Source organism: Meles meles, unplaced genomic scaffold (assembly GCF_922984935.1).
Source record: "Meles meles unplaced genomic scaffold, mMelMel3.1 paternal haplotype, whole genome shotgun sequence".
Classification (NCBI taxonomy): Eukaryota; Metazoa; Chordata; class Mammalia; order Carnivora; family Mustelidae; genus Meles; species Meles meles.
In genome coordinates this window covers 42,014-55,591 of record NW_025721582.1, presented here as the reverse complement: position 1 = coordinate 55,591, position 13,578 = coordinate 42,014, and the positions used below count along the sequence as shown (strand labels likewise).

Here is a 13,578-nt window from a genome sequence, read left to right as displayed (position 1 = left end):
CTCAGACTCTCTCTGTCCCCTCGGTCCTTCCACCTGTTCTCATGGCTCTAAGCACTGGGAATCCCTACTTCGTGTTTTCAGTCCAGGCCTCTTCCTGAATCCCAGACTTGCATTCTCATGTGAGGAGCTACGTGAGAAAAGTTATTTACTGTCTCCACTTGGAGGCGCAGGAAGCGTTCCAAAGCTCACTTGCCCAGACTTGATCACCACGTGTTCCCTGCAGCCTTTCCCATCTCCATCAGTGGAAACTCTCTTCTTCCAGTTGGTCACTCAAGCTTTGGAGTCATATCTGATCCCTTGTCATATCTCCTGACTCTACCTTCAAAATACACAGAGTATGATCACTCCTCTGCCCTCTCCCACTGCCAGCTCCTGTCCAAGCCACTGTCTCTTGGGTCTTGGCTAGATTGTTACCGTAGCTTCCAACTGGTCTGCCTCTGTTCTTGTCTGCCTTCAACATACCAGCAAGGACGATCATGTCAGAAACCAAACCAATAAAATTAATAAACCTCTGGCTAGACTAATCAAGAAAAAAGGAGACAACAATAACCAATATAAAGAATGAGAGAACACCACTACAGGTCCTGCCGCCATTAAATGGATAACAAGGAAATTTTATGAACAACTCTCTGTCAGTAACTTAAATGAAATGGGAAAATTCTTTGACACCAACTACCAAGCTCATTCAAGCATGGATAACCTGAGTGGGTTAAAAAAAGGAAGAGATAATCTGAGTAGCACTATACTTCATAAAGAAATTAAATTATAGTTAAAAGACTTCCAACAAGAAAATCCATGGCCCCGTTAACTCCATAGGTGAAGTTGGCCCAACATTTAAGGAGGAAATAATACCTGGCCTATATAAACTCTTCCAGAAAATAGAAAAAAAGAGCATATTTTTCAACTTACCATATGATGCTAACATTACTCTGATATCAAGATGAGACAAAGACATTATAAGAAAAGAAAATTATAGATCACTATCCCACATGACTGCAGGCACAAAAATATTCAACACAGTTTTCTCAGACTGAATCTGATTATATATATTTCTATTTATTTGATGACAAAAGTAGGGTTTATCCCAAGAATGCAAGTTGAGTTCAAGTTTAAAAATCAATCAGTATAATTTATTGTATCAATGAAGTGAAACTACATGATCATCTCAATAGATGCAGAACAAGCATTTCACAAAATTAAAAATTCTGCATAGCATAGTAACTAAGGAAGCCCCTTCAATCTGACCAAGGATATCTGTGAAAGACCTTCAGCGAATGACACACTTAACAAAGAAAGACTTTCCCCCTAAGATCAAAAACAAAGGAAGGAGGTCTACTGTCATCCTTCCTGTTTCACATCTTACTTTAGGACCTAGCCATTGTAATAAGTTAAGAAAAAGAAATAGGAAGCATGCCAGTTGGAAAGGAAGAAATAAAGCCGTCTGTATTTACAACTGGAATGATTATCTATGGAGAAAATTTGAAAGGCTCTAAGAAAAGGTGAGTAAAATGGAGGTATCTATAAAACAAGGAATGCCAAGGATGGCTGGGAGCCACCAACATCTGGGAACAGGCAAGGAAGAATTCTTCACTAGAGCATATGGAGGAGGCATCCTCATGCTGGCACCTTGATTTTGAGCTTCTGGCTTCCAGAACTGAGATAACAAATTTCTATTGTTTTAAGCCATTAAAAGAAGTTACTGAAACAATACACAAGTTTAGCAAGGCCACAGGATACAAGGTCAATGTGCAAGAAGCAAATGTATTTCTACATATTAACAATTGAAATGGGAAAAAATTCCATTAAAATCGCACCAAAACCATGAAATACTTCTGTGTTGCTGGATAACTCTACAAAGTATATATGTGCGCTTTGTACGCTGTCAATGTCAAAGCACTGGCTGAAAGAATCGAAGACCTAACTGAGTCAAGCCCTGCATCGTCTTCCTGCACGGGAAGACTCCGTGTTGCCATGATGTCAGCTCTTCCCACACCGATCAATAGAATAAATGTTAACCCAACCAAAATCCCAGTTTTTAGGTAGAAATGTACAAATGAATTCTAAAATGTCTGTAGGAAAGCAAAAGAACTTGAGAAGCAATTTTGAAAAAGTACAAAGCTGGAAAACTTACTCCACATGAATCAGAAGCTACCTATAAAGCAAGTTAATGGCAGAGACATGGGTCGGTGGAACACAAAGGACACTCACACTTACACAGCCAGTGGGTTTTTGATGAAATTGTAAAGGCAATTAATGGAGAAAGGATAATTTTTTCAACAAATGGTACTGGAAAAATTTAGACAGCTATATCCCCCCAAAGGGGAAAAATCTTGACCTTTACTATCTTAGTGTGCTTGGGCTGCCAATAACAAAATACCATAAGTGAGTGCTTTAACCCAGAAATTTATTCCTCACAGTCTAGAGGCTGAAAGTCTGATTCAAGGTGTCGGGAAGGTAGGGTTCATCCCCAGGCCTGTTCTCTGGGTTTGTAGGGTGGTCACCTTCTCACCATGTGCTCACATGGTCTTTCCTTGAGTGGGTACAGAGAGTGAACGAATTTTCTGGTGTCCCTTCCCAGAAGGACACTAACTCTGTAGGTCAGGCCCTGCCCCCCCGACCTCATTTCACCTAATTACCTCCTTCTCAGCCTTATACAGTCCCAGCGAGAGTTCGGGTTTCAACAGGTGAGTGGGGGTAGTGCACAATGCAACCCATGGCACATACCTTTCATCTCCTACCAAAATTAACTTGAAAATGATCATAGACATAATGTAAAATGTGAAATTATAAAACCTATAGAAGGAAACACAGGAGAGAAATTTTGGCAATTTTGAGTTTGGGAAAGATTTTTTAAAAAAATATTTTATTTATTTATTTGACAGAGAGACAGAGATCACAAGCAGGCAGAGAGGCAGGCAGAGAGAGAGGAGGAAGCAGGCTCCCCGCTGAGCAGAGAGCCCGATGTGGGTCGATCCCAGGACCCTGAGATCATGACCTGAGCTGAAGGCAGAGGCTTTAATCCCCTGAGCCACCCAGGCGCCCCTGAGAAAGATTTTTTAAGAGAAAAAGCACGAGCCATCAAAGAAAAATCGATAAATTGAACTTCATCAATGTAAAAAACTTTTGCTTTACATTTAAGAAAATGAAAAGACAAGCTAAAGCAATGGTGAAAATATTTTTGAAACATATATCTGATACAGGATCAGTTTCCAGAATAGGTAAAGGTCTCCCACAACTCAGTAATAAGAAAATAGACAAACTGATAAAAATGGGCAAAGGGTTTGAACAGACATGTCACCGAGACGTATATATGGCAGGCAAGTAAACAGCTACAGAGACGCTCAATATCATTAGTCGTTAGAGAAATCCAAAATAAAGCCACAACAAGGTAACACTACATGGTTATTAATATGGTTAAAATACTTTTTTAAAAGGACAATATTAAGTCCTGGTGAGAATGCATAATATGGAATTCTTGTCACCCTAGTTTGGCAGTTCCTTACAGTTTGGCCCAGCCATCCCACCCCTAAGTGGGAAGAAAAGAAACGTCTTTACAGAAACATCGATGCAGAGGTTCACAGCTTTATTTCATAATCCCCTCCAAATGTAAGCAACTCAAGTGTTTACAGGTGGTGAATGGATAAGCAAATTGTGGTCTGTCCTTACAGTAAGATAGTCCTCAGCTATCAAAAGAAGCACACTAGGGGCGCCTGGGTGGCTCAGTGGGTTAAGCCGCTGCCTTCAGCTCAGGTCATGATCTCAGGGTCCTGGGATCGAGTCCCACATCGGGCTCTCTGCTCAGTGGAGAGCCTGCTTCCCTTCCTCTCTCTCTGCCTGCCTCTCTTGTGATTTCTCTCTGTCAAATAAAAAAGAAAAAGAAACACACTAACGACACGTTCGCCAACACAGATGAGTCTCAAATGCACTGGGCTGAGTGGGGAATCCCCCCAAACCAAGACACCCTGCGATGTTATTCCTGTGGCATTCTGGAGAAGGCTGCATAAACCGGGACAGAAAACACACAGGGAGGGGAGGGGAGGAGAAGGCCAAGGGTCAGTTACAAAGGGAGCACGGAGGGGCTTTGGCCGTGGTCCCACGTCTCGATGGTGGGGGTGGATACGTGGCTTCGGAGGTTTATCGCAGTTCACAGAAGGGGACGACTGAAAAGGAGGAGTGTCACTGTACGCACACCACACTAACCCTGATGCCAAAAAATGATAAATCAGTATTTTATGCCTCTGCTGCTTCCCATCTCAGCATCTGCTCCTTGCAACGCCCAACCCCCATGCCCTGCTCAGTGAGCCTTGCTGTCCTGGCTCATGGCGTGTGACACACCCTGGTCCCTTTCTGCCTTCGGGGTCGTGCACACACGACACCTTTCCCGACCACCCTGTCCAACACGGCAGCCCTCCTGGTATGTCATCCCTCCTCCTTGGCTGCTTCTGCACCCAACACCCTAGATTTTGAACTTACTGCCACTTTATTAAGCCATGTCGTGCCACAAAGGCAGCAGCTTTGCTTTCGTTCCATCACCTAGAACAGTACCTGGCACGGGCGGGTGTCCACTCGATCGTGCTGAAGGGCTGGACCGCCACCGTGACCTTCTCCGCTCCCAGGGCCCGTGCACGCAGGCCTCTGTCTCCAGACAGGAGCCCATCGGGGCGCTCAGATGGCCGCCGTGGCCACGCTTCTTCCTGCTCCGCCCTCTCTCCTAGCACTGTCCTTGCCCGGTTTCCCTCTACACCACACCTCTCCCCGCCTGCTCCCCAAGGGGGTATGCGACGGCTGCTGACTTCTCTCTTCCCCTCCACACCCTGCCCCGCCCCAGCCGGCACCAAGCAGCACCAGGGTGATGCCGAGTTGAGGAAGGAGATCTGCTCTGTGTGGGCCAATCTGCCCCAGAAGACCCTGGATGTACGGGTGCCACCCCACAAACGTAAGTGAGGGCAAGAAACTCCCCTTGTTCACCCCCTTCTGTGTCCCACCCAGGGCAGTGCCGGGACCCCTGGGCCAGGGTGACCTCATTGATAGTCTAGACTTCGATTCCACCTGCGGGGAAACGGTCTTACGAGTGGGCACATAGGGACTGTGGGAGGGGATGACCTGGGCTTTATTCTGTTGGCCACAGTCCCCCCCATTCCCGGTGGGGGGTGTACTTAAAAAGATCCAGAGAACAGCAGGGAGACTCCTGTTAGAGATGACGGGCTTAAAGATTAGACCCCATATCCACTTCACTGGGAGGAGATGCAGGGCCCTGTGGAGAGTCAGTACAGCTCCAGGGAGCACGTGCCCAGTGTCCAAAGACACCATGTGGGGACCGTGCAACTTTGGCCAAGCCCTGTGGCCTTTCCTGAGCGTGTCAGGGGTTCCTCATGGTGGGGGCTCTTCTCTTGTCCCACCCCACCCCGCCTTCCTCCGCCATACTCCGTCCTCTGTTTTCTCTCCCTCCAGCCGATGAGACGACAGTGGGGAAGGTGTACACGGCTCTGATGATATTCGACTTCTACAAACAGAACAAGACCACCAGGGATCAGATTCACCAGGCCACGGGAGGCCTGTCCCAGGTACCGGGTTTCAGGGTTCCCAAGAAGTACGCCTCAGGCTCTGACACCCGTCAGCTGTTTCGACAGCAGAGGGAGCGCGCATCCTCCTGGGGACAGCACGGCAGGAAAAGGAGGACGAGAGGTCCCAACTGTGGCTTCACCTCTCCGCCCCCAAAGTCAGAGACTCCATGCAGCCTGTCTGCTTTCCAGTGGCTGGTCTCTTGCTGGTCCAGGGGTCCCCTGACTTGGAGAGCTAGTGTTCGGGAGCAGTAGACAAGGGACTGAGAACATGTTTCCTGGAGATACCACTTTCTTAAGTGGTAGAAGAAAGAAGTTCGAACAACACTCGAGGAGGTTGTTTGGGGAGGTGCGAGGAGAACTTGCTTATCCTGCACACGGGCAGGGAGCAGAGAGATTCAAACCGATGGGTCCAAGGTCATGATTTGTTCCACTCATGACTCTGACTGGGCTGGTGTGGGGCCCCGTCTTCCTGATGTCGTCCTTCAAAGAGAACAACTTCCCACATAGCCAAAGCGTCAGTGACCGTATGTAGACTCTTGTCTAGAAAGTTGCCTGGTGGTCAGGGCTTGCGGGGACAGTCACCCCTCTTGGGATGGGAACTATCTGATGCCCGCCCACACCGCAGCTCCCCGTTCCCCAGGCCGTCGCAGACACCCTTCCGTGCCCTGCCCCCCACCAAGCCCGGAAATCTCAGAATTCTGCTCAATCTGGGGCTCACGCAGCCTCTGCCCGTCAATCCAAGTCGACGAGATGAAATATTTTTACCATTTCTAAGTGGATGCAGTCCCCGGATTTTGTAGGTGAGGAAGCTGAAGCTCCAAGAAGTGAAATGACTTTGCTGATGTCACTTACAGGCCAGGCTGGGAGGAAGACCCTGCCTCCCTCCTGTGTAGGGCTGGGGCAGGGCAGAAGGAGCACCAGCCCACGCTGTGGGGACCCAGCAGCTTCCTGGTGCACCTGTCTCTGCCCTTAGAGCTCTTCCCCTTCTCTGCGTCCCTTCTGCAGATGGGCCCTGTGTCCCTGTTCCACCCTCTGAAGGCTACAGGGGAGCAGACACAGCCCGTGGTGCTCCGAGGAGCCCGGGTTTTCCTTCGGCAGAAGAGCGCTGCCTCCCTCAGCAGCGGCGGGGCCCTGTGAGTACCTGGCCAGGGGGCGTGGTGCTGGGAGGAGGGAGGACTCCTGGTGTCGGCACCTCCCAGAGGGGCTCTCTGCAGGCCTGGCCGCAGGACATGGAGCCTTCAGGTCCCAGCGCCACTTTGGGAGGAGGCTCCACTGTTCACCCCGTGCCCACCTCCGCCCAGATGGTTCTCGTGGGTGGTGCCTGGAAGCTGGCCCAGGCCGGCTGCTGGAGCCGTCTGTGGTGGTCCCCAGAGCTGATTCCCCAACGCGACACAGGTGCCTCTGATGGTCCCGAGGTCAGCGGCTCCAGACCGTCCCCTCCCAGTGCGTGTGCCCATTTGCCTTCCCACGCAGGGGCCTCTGCCTCTGCTCACTCCCTGCCCGTCGAGAAATTACCTGTTTCCACCTCGGTCCCCACCGCATTCTGTTGACGCCTTGTGTGTGTCTGGTCTTCGAACCCCTCTAAGACGCCTTTCCCTCAGATGCCTGCTCCGGTCGCGCTTTCTGAAGCAGCTGTATCCGGTACACAAACTGGTGACATCCTTCTCGCCTGTCCTCTGACTCTTGCCGCAGTAATTCTTGGGCATGAACCACCCAAACCGAGTGCCGTGAAAGAGCAGTGACCTGTCCTGTGCCGTGTGTCGCCGAGGGGTGGTGCAGTGGGCTCCTCTAGCCAGCCCCTGGGGCCAGCAGGGTCCCGTGTCTGCTCACACCCCATCGGCTCAAACGGACCCCTGGCTGAGCGCCAAGGGAGGGGCTTCTGCTCCGCCTCATGCAGCGGGGGCTGAGGCGCAGGGCCCGAGAGCAGACTGGGCGTGGCCGGCATGCTTAGGGCTCCCGACGTCCTCTCGTTGGCACACGTTTGGATGCTCTTCTTTGAAGCCGGGTTGTGGGTCTTGCACTGTTAATGAGGTGGATTTTGCTGAGTCCTAAACTGCCCGTAACTCAGCAGCCAGGGCTTGCCGGGCACAAGCATCAACAGGATGTCCGTACTGGGCGTTGTGCACGTCATACACGTGTGGTCTTTGCTGAGAACCGTCCCTGCTCCAGCTGCACACAGGAGGCCGTGTTTAGGGCTGAGGAAGCTGTTGGCTGGGCCCAGCCCTCCCTCAGACTCCTCTCCGGGACCCGCTCGGGCTGTCTGCTCCGATCCTGGCTCTGGGTCCACACCCCTTGCCCCGTGGCCATTTGAAGGCCTGCACGGGAGGGCCTTGCGCCGCTGGGCTGCTCCTGAGCCCGGGCAGAAGGGCCAGTGTAGCTTCCTATCAGGCTGGGGCCAGGTCCTCGGTGGACTTGCCGGGGCCCACAGACCTCTGAGCCAACAGGACAATCGTCTCTGCTCTACAGACAAACCCAAGAGAGCGGCATCAAGGAGTCTGTTTCCTGGGGCACTCAGCGGACCCAGGAGGTACCCAGTGAGGCAAGGGCACCCCTGGAGCGTGGCCACTCCACAGAGATCCCAGTGGTGCAGCCGGGAAAGCCGGTGCGGGCTCCTGGGGACTCAGGCTGGGGCTGGCGGACGAGATGGGGGGCGTGAGGCAGGGATGGTGCGAGATGCCAGGAACGCGGCAGGGAGCCCCGGGGAGGGGGAGAAGGTGAGAGTGGAGTGGGGGCTGCCGTGACTGTGCGCTGCTCCGTGCCCAGGCCGTGGAGGTCCAGATGCAGAGCGTGGCCCTGAGAGGTCCTGACGGGGAACCCCAGCCCAGCCTGGAGAGCCAGGGACGAGCGGCCTCCATGCCCCGCCTGGCTGCAGAGACTCAGGTGGGTGGTCTGGGAGGCTCAGGGTCATGGGAGGGTGGGGGAGCGGGGGATGAGGAAACCTGGCTTGGGGAGGGCTTGTGTCCCTCGTGAAGGCTCCCCACCTTATGGCAGCCTGGATGCTGTCGGCCCTGTTGGGGACTCCTGGGACTCCACAATGGACTCAAGAGGAACAGCCAGGGCCCTCCGAGGCCTGCCAAGAGTCTCCAGCACCCACTGGTGGTCAGCCTCTTTTTGGGTTACTGTGGGCCAGTGTGCGTGACCCAGCCTTTCCCTCTCTAGGACATACCTGTCCCACCCTAGTGCACCCCCTTCCCGCCAGTGCATAAGGTGCCTCACACCTTGGTCCTCCCTTTTCCGGTCGAAGCTCTGGGGGTGATCTGCCCTGTTCCTTCTCTGGTGTGCAGGAGCTCCCAGCTCCGTCCCCTGCTCCTTCAGGGATGCAGGGACGCTCTAGGGCAAGGGGGCTGCATGCCCTTTCACAAGGACTCAGAGAGGGGCCTGCAGACCTGAGACTGGGTCGGGGGCCCTGTTTTCACTTGCTGGGAAGGTGAGGGGCTTTAGAAGAGCATGACCTGTGGCCTGGGGCCTTCAGCGCTGGCCTGGGGCTGGCCCTGTCCCTACCTCCTTTTGTGGTTCCTGGCTCTGCACATTCAAAATGACTTCATCCTCTAAACTTGTCTCTGTGTCCCACTGCTGGTGGCTCCCGCCCTCTTCCCCTTCCTGACCCTGGCCAGTGGAGCGGCTGCAGGACACTGAGTGGAAGCCGTGGGTCTGCTCCACGTGGGCCCATTTCCACGGGTCCTGATTCCAGCTCAGGGCGGCAGCCCGTGGCCCTGGCCCCGCAGAGCCGTCACACGCAGCTCCCCTCGGTGCTCTCCTAGCCCGGCCCCAGCCTCCCTCTTCCTGGCCTCCTCCCTGTCCTCCCGGGACAGGGAGGCAACAGCTCTCTGCGCCCTGCTGGCAGAGACGGACAGCGGGAGAAAGGGTGGGCCTGGGTGGGGAAGAGCTTTCCAGGGAGAGGGAGGGGCCTGGTGGTTCTGGAGCCCCAGACCCGTCTCTCAGACTGTGAGATAAAGGATGCCCCCCCTACCCCCCGCCCCACAGCCGGCCCCCAGCGCCAGCCCCATGAAGCGGTCCATCTCCACACTGGCGCCCCAGCGCCCTCACGTGGCTCATCTCTGCAACGCGGCCCTGGACCGCGCCTGGGCCAGCCAGCCTGTGCGCCGCCCCCCCCCACCGCTGCCACCGCCGCAGGGACAGGAAGCAGAAGTCCCTGGAGAAGGGGCCCAGCCTGTCTGCAGACACAGATGGTGGTGCGTCAGGGTCCCTCGGATGTCCAGGGCCTGGGGCAGGGGTCTGAACCCTCTTCCTCTCTGTGCCTCGACCGTACAAGCAGTCCTGAGTAGGGGTGGTGAGTCGCAGGTCTGGGGAACAGGCAGGACCACCCGCCCACCTCGGCTCTTCCCCGGGTCCTCCTGCTAGTCCTGGGGACCAGGTCTGGGCTGGGGGTCTGTCTCCCCGCCTGGCTCTCTGTGCTGACTTTCCCTCTTCCTGGCCAGCACCCAGCAGGGCCGCAGGGCCAGGCCCACCCCCGGGAGAGGGACCCACAGGCTGCCGGAGGGAGCGCAGACAGGAGCGGGGCCGGTCCCAGGAGCGGAGGCAGCCTTCTTCCTCTTCCTCGGAGAAGCAGCGCTTCTACTCCTGCGACCGCTTTGGGGGCCGTGAGCCCTCGCGTCCCAAACCCTCTCTCGGCAGCCACCCCACATCGCCAACAGCTGGGCAGGAGCCAGGACCTCCGAGACCAGGAAGACGGGACCCCCTCGCTGCCCCTCCTTGTAAGACTCCCCCCGCCACCACGTTCCGAATCGTCCTTCACGTGCTGGTTCCCTGGCCCGAGTCTCCTCCCCTCTTCCTTGCCCCACTGCTCCTCCACCAGCCCAGGCCTCCCCTCCCAGCTGCCCTGGACTGGCCTCTGGTCTGGCCTCTCCCTGAGCTGTGCCTGTCCCTTTGTCACCTGTTGTTTCCAGCTACATTTCCCCCACCACACACCCTACCTGTCCCCCTCCTCGGGCGCCTGCCTCTCTCCCTGCCTCCCTGCCCCTCCTCCCAGTGGTGCTCACCTGCACTGGCCTCTGGCCCCGTACTTTCATTTTTTCCTCTTTTTGCTCTGTTCTGCTTTCTTGTAGGGTGGCGGCTCCGTGAACGGGAGTCCCTTGTTGTCGGCATCCGGTGCTAGCACCCCTGGCCGTGGCGGGCGGAGGCAGCTCCCCCAGACTCCGCCGACCCCCCGTCCCAGCGTCACCTACAAGACGGCCAACGCTTCGCCTTTCCACTTCGCTGGGGCACAGACCAGCCTCCCCACCTTCTCCCCAGGCCGGCTGAGTCGTGGCCTTTCCGAACACAACGCTCTGCTCCAGAGAGACCCCTTCAGCCAGCCCCTGGCCGCCGGCTCCAGGATCGGCTCTGACCCTTACCTGGGGCAGTGTCCGGACAGTGAGGACGCAGCCCGCACCCAGCCTGAGGACACGCTTACCTTCGAGGAGGCCGTGGCCACCGACTCAGGCCGCTCCTCCCGGACTTCCTACGTGTCCTCTCTGACCTCCCAGTCCCACCCCCTCCGCCGCGTGCCCAGCGGCTACCACTGCACTCTGGGACTCGGCTGGGGCGGCCGGGCCCGGCACAGCTACCACCACCCCGACCAGGACCACTGGTGCTAGCTGCACCGCCCACGCCACGCACCTGCGCCGCAGCCGCCTTCCGCCGATGAGTTTTATCGTCCACGCTGGCTCCGGGGGACGCTCAGGGGCACCGAGGCGGGGGCAGCAGCCCCTGCGGGGAGGGGCCCTGCCTTTGGGGCCAGCTGGGGGGAGGCCCCGCTGCTCCCCCCGCCACCTCCTCCTTCACACTGGACCGAGTCTTAAGCCCTTTCAGACGGGGCTGTGGCTCTCTCTGTCCGCCGGTCTGCCTGCCTGGGTCTCGTACCACAGACCCTACACGGGAACTGGCTGCGTGCGCTGAGTAGGACGCTGCCGGTCTGAATCCTGCGTGCTGGGTCCCAGCATCCGGGGTGTGTGTCTGGAGCCGTTCCGAGGAGGTCTGGAGCTCGCGGAGGCCATCCTTTATCCAAGTCTGTGGCCCTGGGGAACCTGGCACGTTTGAATGCCTGGCCAGACAAGACAGAGTTGACGGTCCACGGGCAGCAGCCTGGGGAGCCTGGGCCGTGGCTCCATGCGTTCTTGGCAGCGCCCACAAACACAGACATGTCCGGCGTGGCTCTTTGTACCTGAAACCACAAATGGACCCCAGAAATACACTCTCACACTCCGTCCTCTCCCAGATGCTGTCAACCCTGGCGGGGACCAAATCTGGAAACATTCTGGCTGTTGGTTTTGGTTTTTAATCACAACACCCTTCGCTCTTTTGTCAATTCCATATACTTGATCTAGAAAAAAGAGAAAAACAAGACTGGGGAAGGAAATAGCAATACTACTTAAAAAAATCCAACCTGTAGGAAGCTCTCAGCTCTTTGGTGTGTGTGCGTGTGCGCGCGCACGCGCGTGTGTGTGTGTCTTGTGTGAGGAGACGCTCTTGCGTCCAGCCTGGGTGGTCCCCCAGCTCCCCTGGCCCCTGCTGCTCTCGACCAAGTGCCTGACTTCCGAGCCCTCTCGGGCCAGGCTCCTGGGGGCGGTGCCGTGAAGCCTGTGTGAAGCGTGGGTGAATCCTTGGAACTGTGCCCAGTTCCAGATATCGGCCAGGTCCAAGGCTGGTGCCAGTGGAGGACACTCGTGTAACATCCAGTGGGACGGCTGTCATTGGAAACGAAGCGACCACTTCCCCGTGTTCCTCCCACGAGTGAAAGGGCTTCCTGGGAAGCCACACAGCAGCGTGGAGCGTGTCCTCGTGTGGGGTGTTTTCAGTCTGTCACACTTCTGAATCTCAGGGACGGGATGCCTGCCAAAGGGGACACGATGTCTGTCGTTGTGAGCTTCTTCTCAGAGAAGGCCAGAGAGAGGGAGAGGCACTCGCAAGAGGGAGAGGTGGGGGCAGGAGGGAGGGTCTGTGTCTGGGCAGACGCGGCACTCGGGATGCCCCAAGTGAATGAGGCCACGACTCCGAGGAAGGGACGCGGCAAGGAGAAGCTTCGAGACTGTGGCTCGCGTGGGAGGCACGGAAGCCCGGCACTGTTCGTGGCACAGGACGTGGGAAAGCAGAAAGCGAAAGAGGAATCCAACCTCATGGCCGCTCTCAAAAGGGAAACACCGGAGTTAGGAGGCTGTGGGTAAAATGCCGGGAGACCCTTTGTTGCGTGGACGAAAGGAGAACCTAGATGATCAGATTTTGGTGCGCCCTCCGTATCTGGAAACGTCAGATGATCGCTTTGCCGGATCTTTTGAGTGATCCCATTGGCTGCCACCCCATGACTCGCCTTAAAGAAACTTGGCCTGTGATGTGTGTGTGCGTTTCTCTGTGTGGAGGTGTGTCCCAGTGAGCGGGTGTCGCTAACCCATAGGGCTATGCAACAAAAGACACATGTTCAGTAGAACTAAATCACATCAGACCACCACCTGTTCCAGGGTTTCAGCACGATTGTGACCAAACCATTTTATAGAATTTCCTTACCGGAAGGCACAACACTCTGAACCTTTAAGATTACAGAGTATTTTACTGCGATAGGAAACGATAACTGGAGGGTATCTCAGCCTGCATGAGACCGCTGTGCTCCTGTTGCAAAGTGGAAGGATGTGTATTTTGATACTGATGTTTCATCTCTGGCCCATGTTACTTTGAATGTATCCATTCTGTGCAGAACCGCAGCTGCTTCCAAGGCCATGGTGGGTGGAGAATCACTGTTGTAGCCCAGCACAGCCTCACCAGTTTGTCTGGATTCTTCTAGACACTGGAATTGGTGAAAACTACAGGGAGTGGGGGAGGAGATACCCCGTCTTGTTTTCCTGACTTTGGGTTTTGTTTCTGTATCGTCTCTTCTCAGCTATCATATGTTTCCACTGAGATCTCATAGTGAGTTGCCAAATTTGAAATGCATGAACCAGTTGTCTGCATCTGGAGCAGTCAAGCAGTGGCTGTAGTTTGAGTAAGTTATGTGTGCATGTAAAATATATACATATATACATAT

General features: G+C 55.2%; 1 protein-coding gene across 1 annotated transcript in view; it reads left to right on the top strand.

Annotated features, from left to right (window-relative positions):
* Positions 1-11,367, top strand: part of LOC123936514 (voltage-dependent N-type calcium channel subunit alpha-1B-like) — a 124,228-nt gene extending 112,861 nt beyond the window's left edge. The window contains 9 exon segments of the mRNA XM_045997001.1: positions 4,829-4,936; positions 5,452-5,564; positions 6,570-6,697; positions 8,031-8,166; positions 8,328-8,444; positions 9,549-9,644; positions 9,646-9,757; positions 10,004-10,266; positions 10,631-11,367. Of these exon segments, the coding sequence (XP_045852957.1) occupies positions 4,829-4,936; positions 5,452-5,564; positions 6,570-6,697; positions 8,031-8,166; positions 8,328-8,444; positions 9,549-9,644; positions 9,646-9,757; positions 10,004-10,266; positions 10,631-11,161 (1,604 nt within the window). The 3' untranslated portion in view covers positions 11,162-11,367.
* The last annotated feature ends 2,211 nt before the right edge of the window (positions 11,368-13,578 follow it).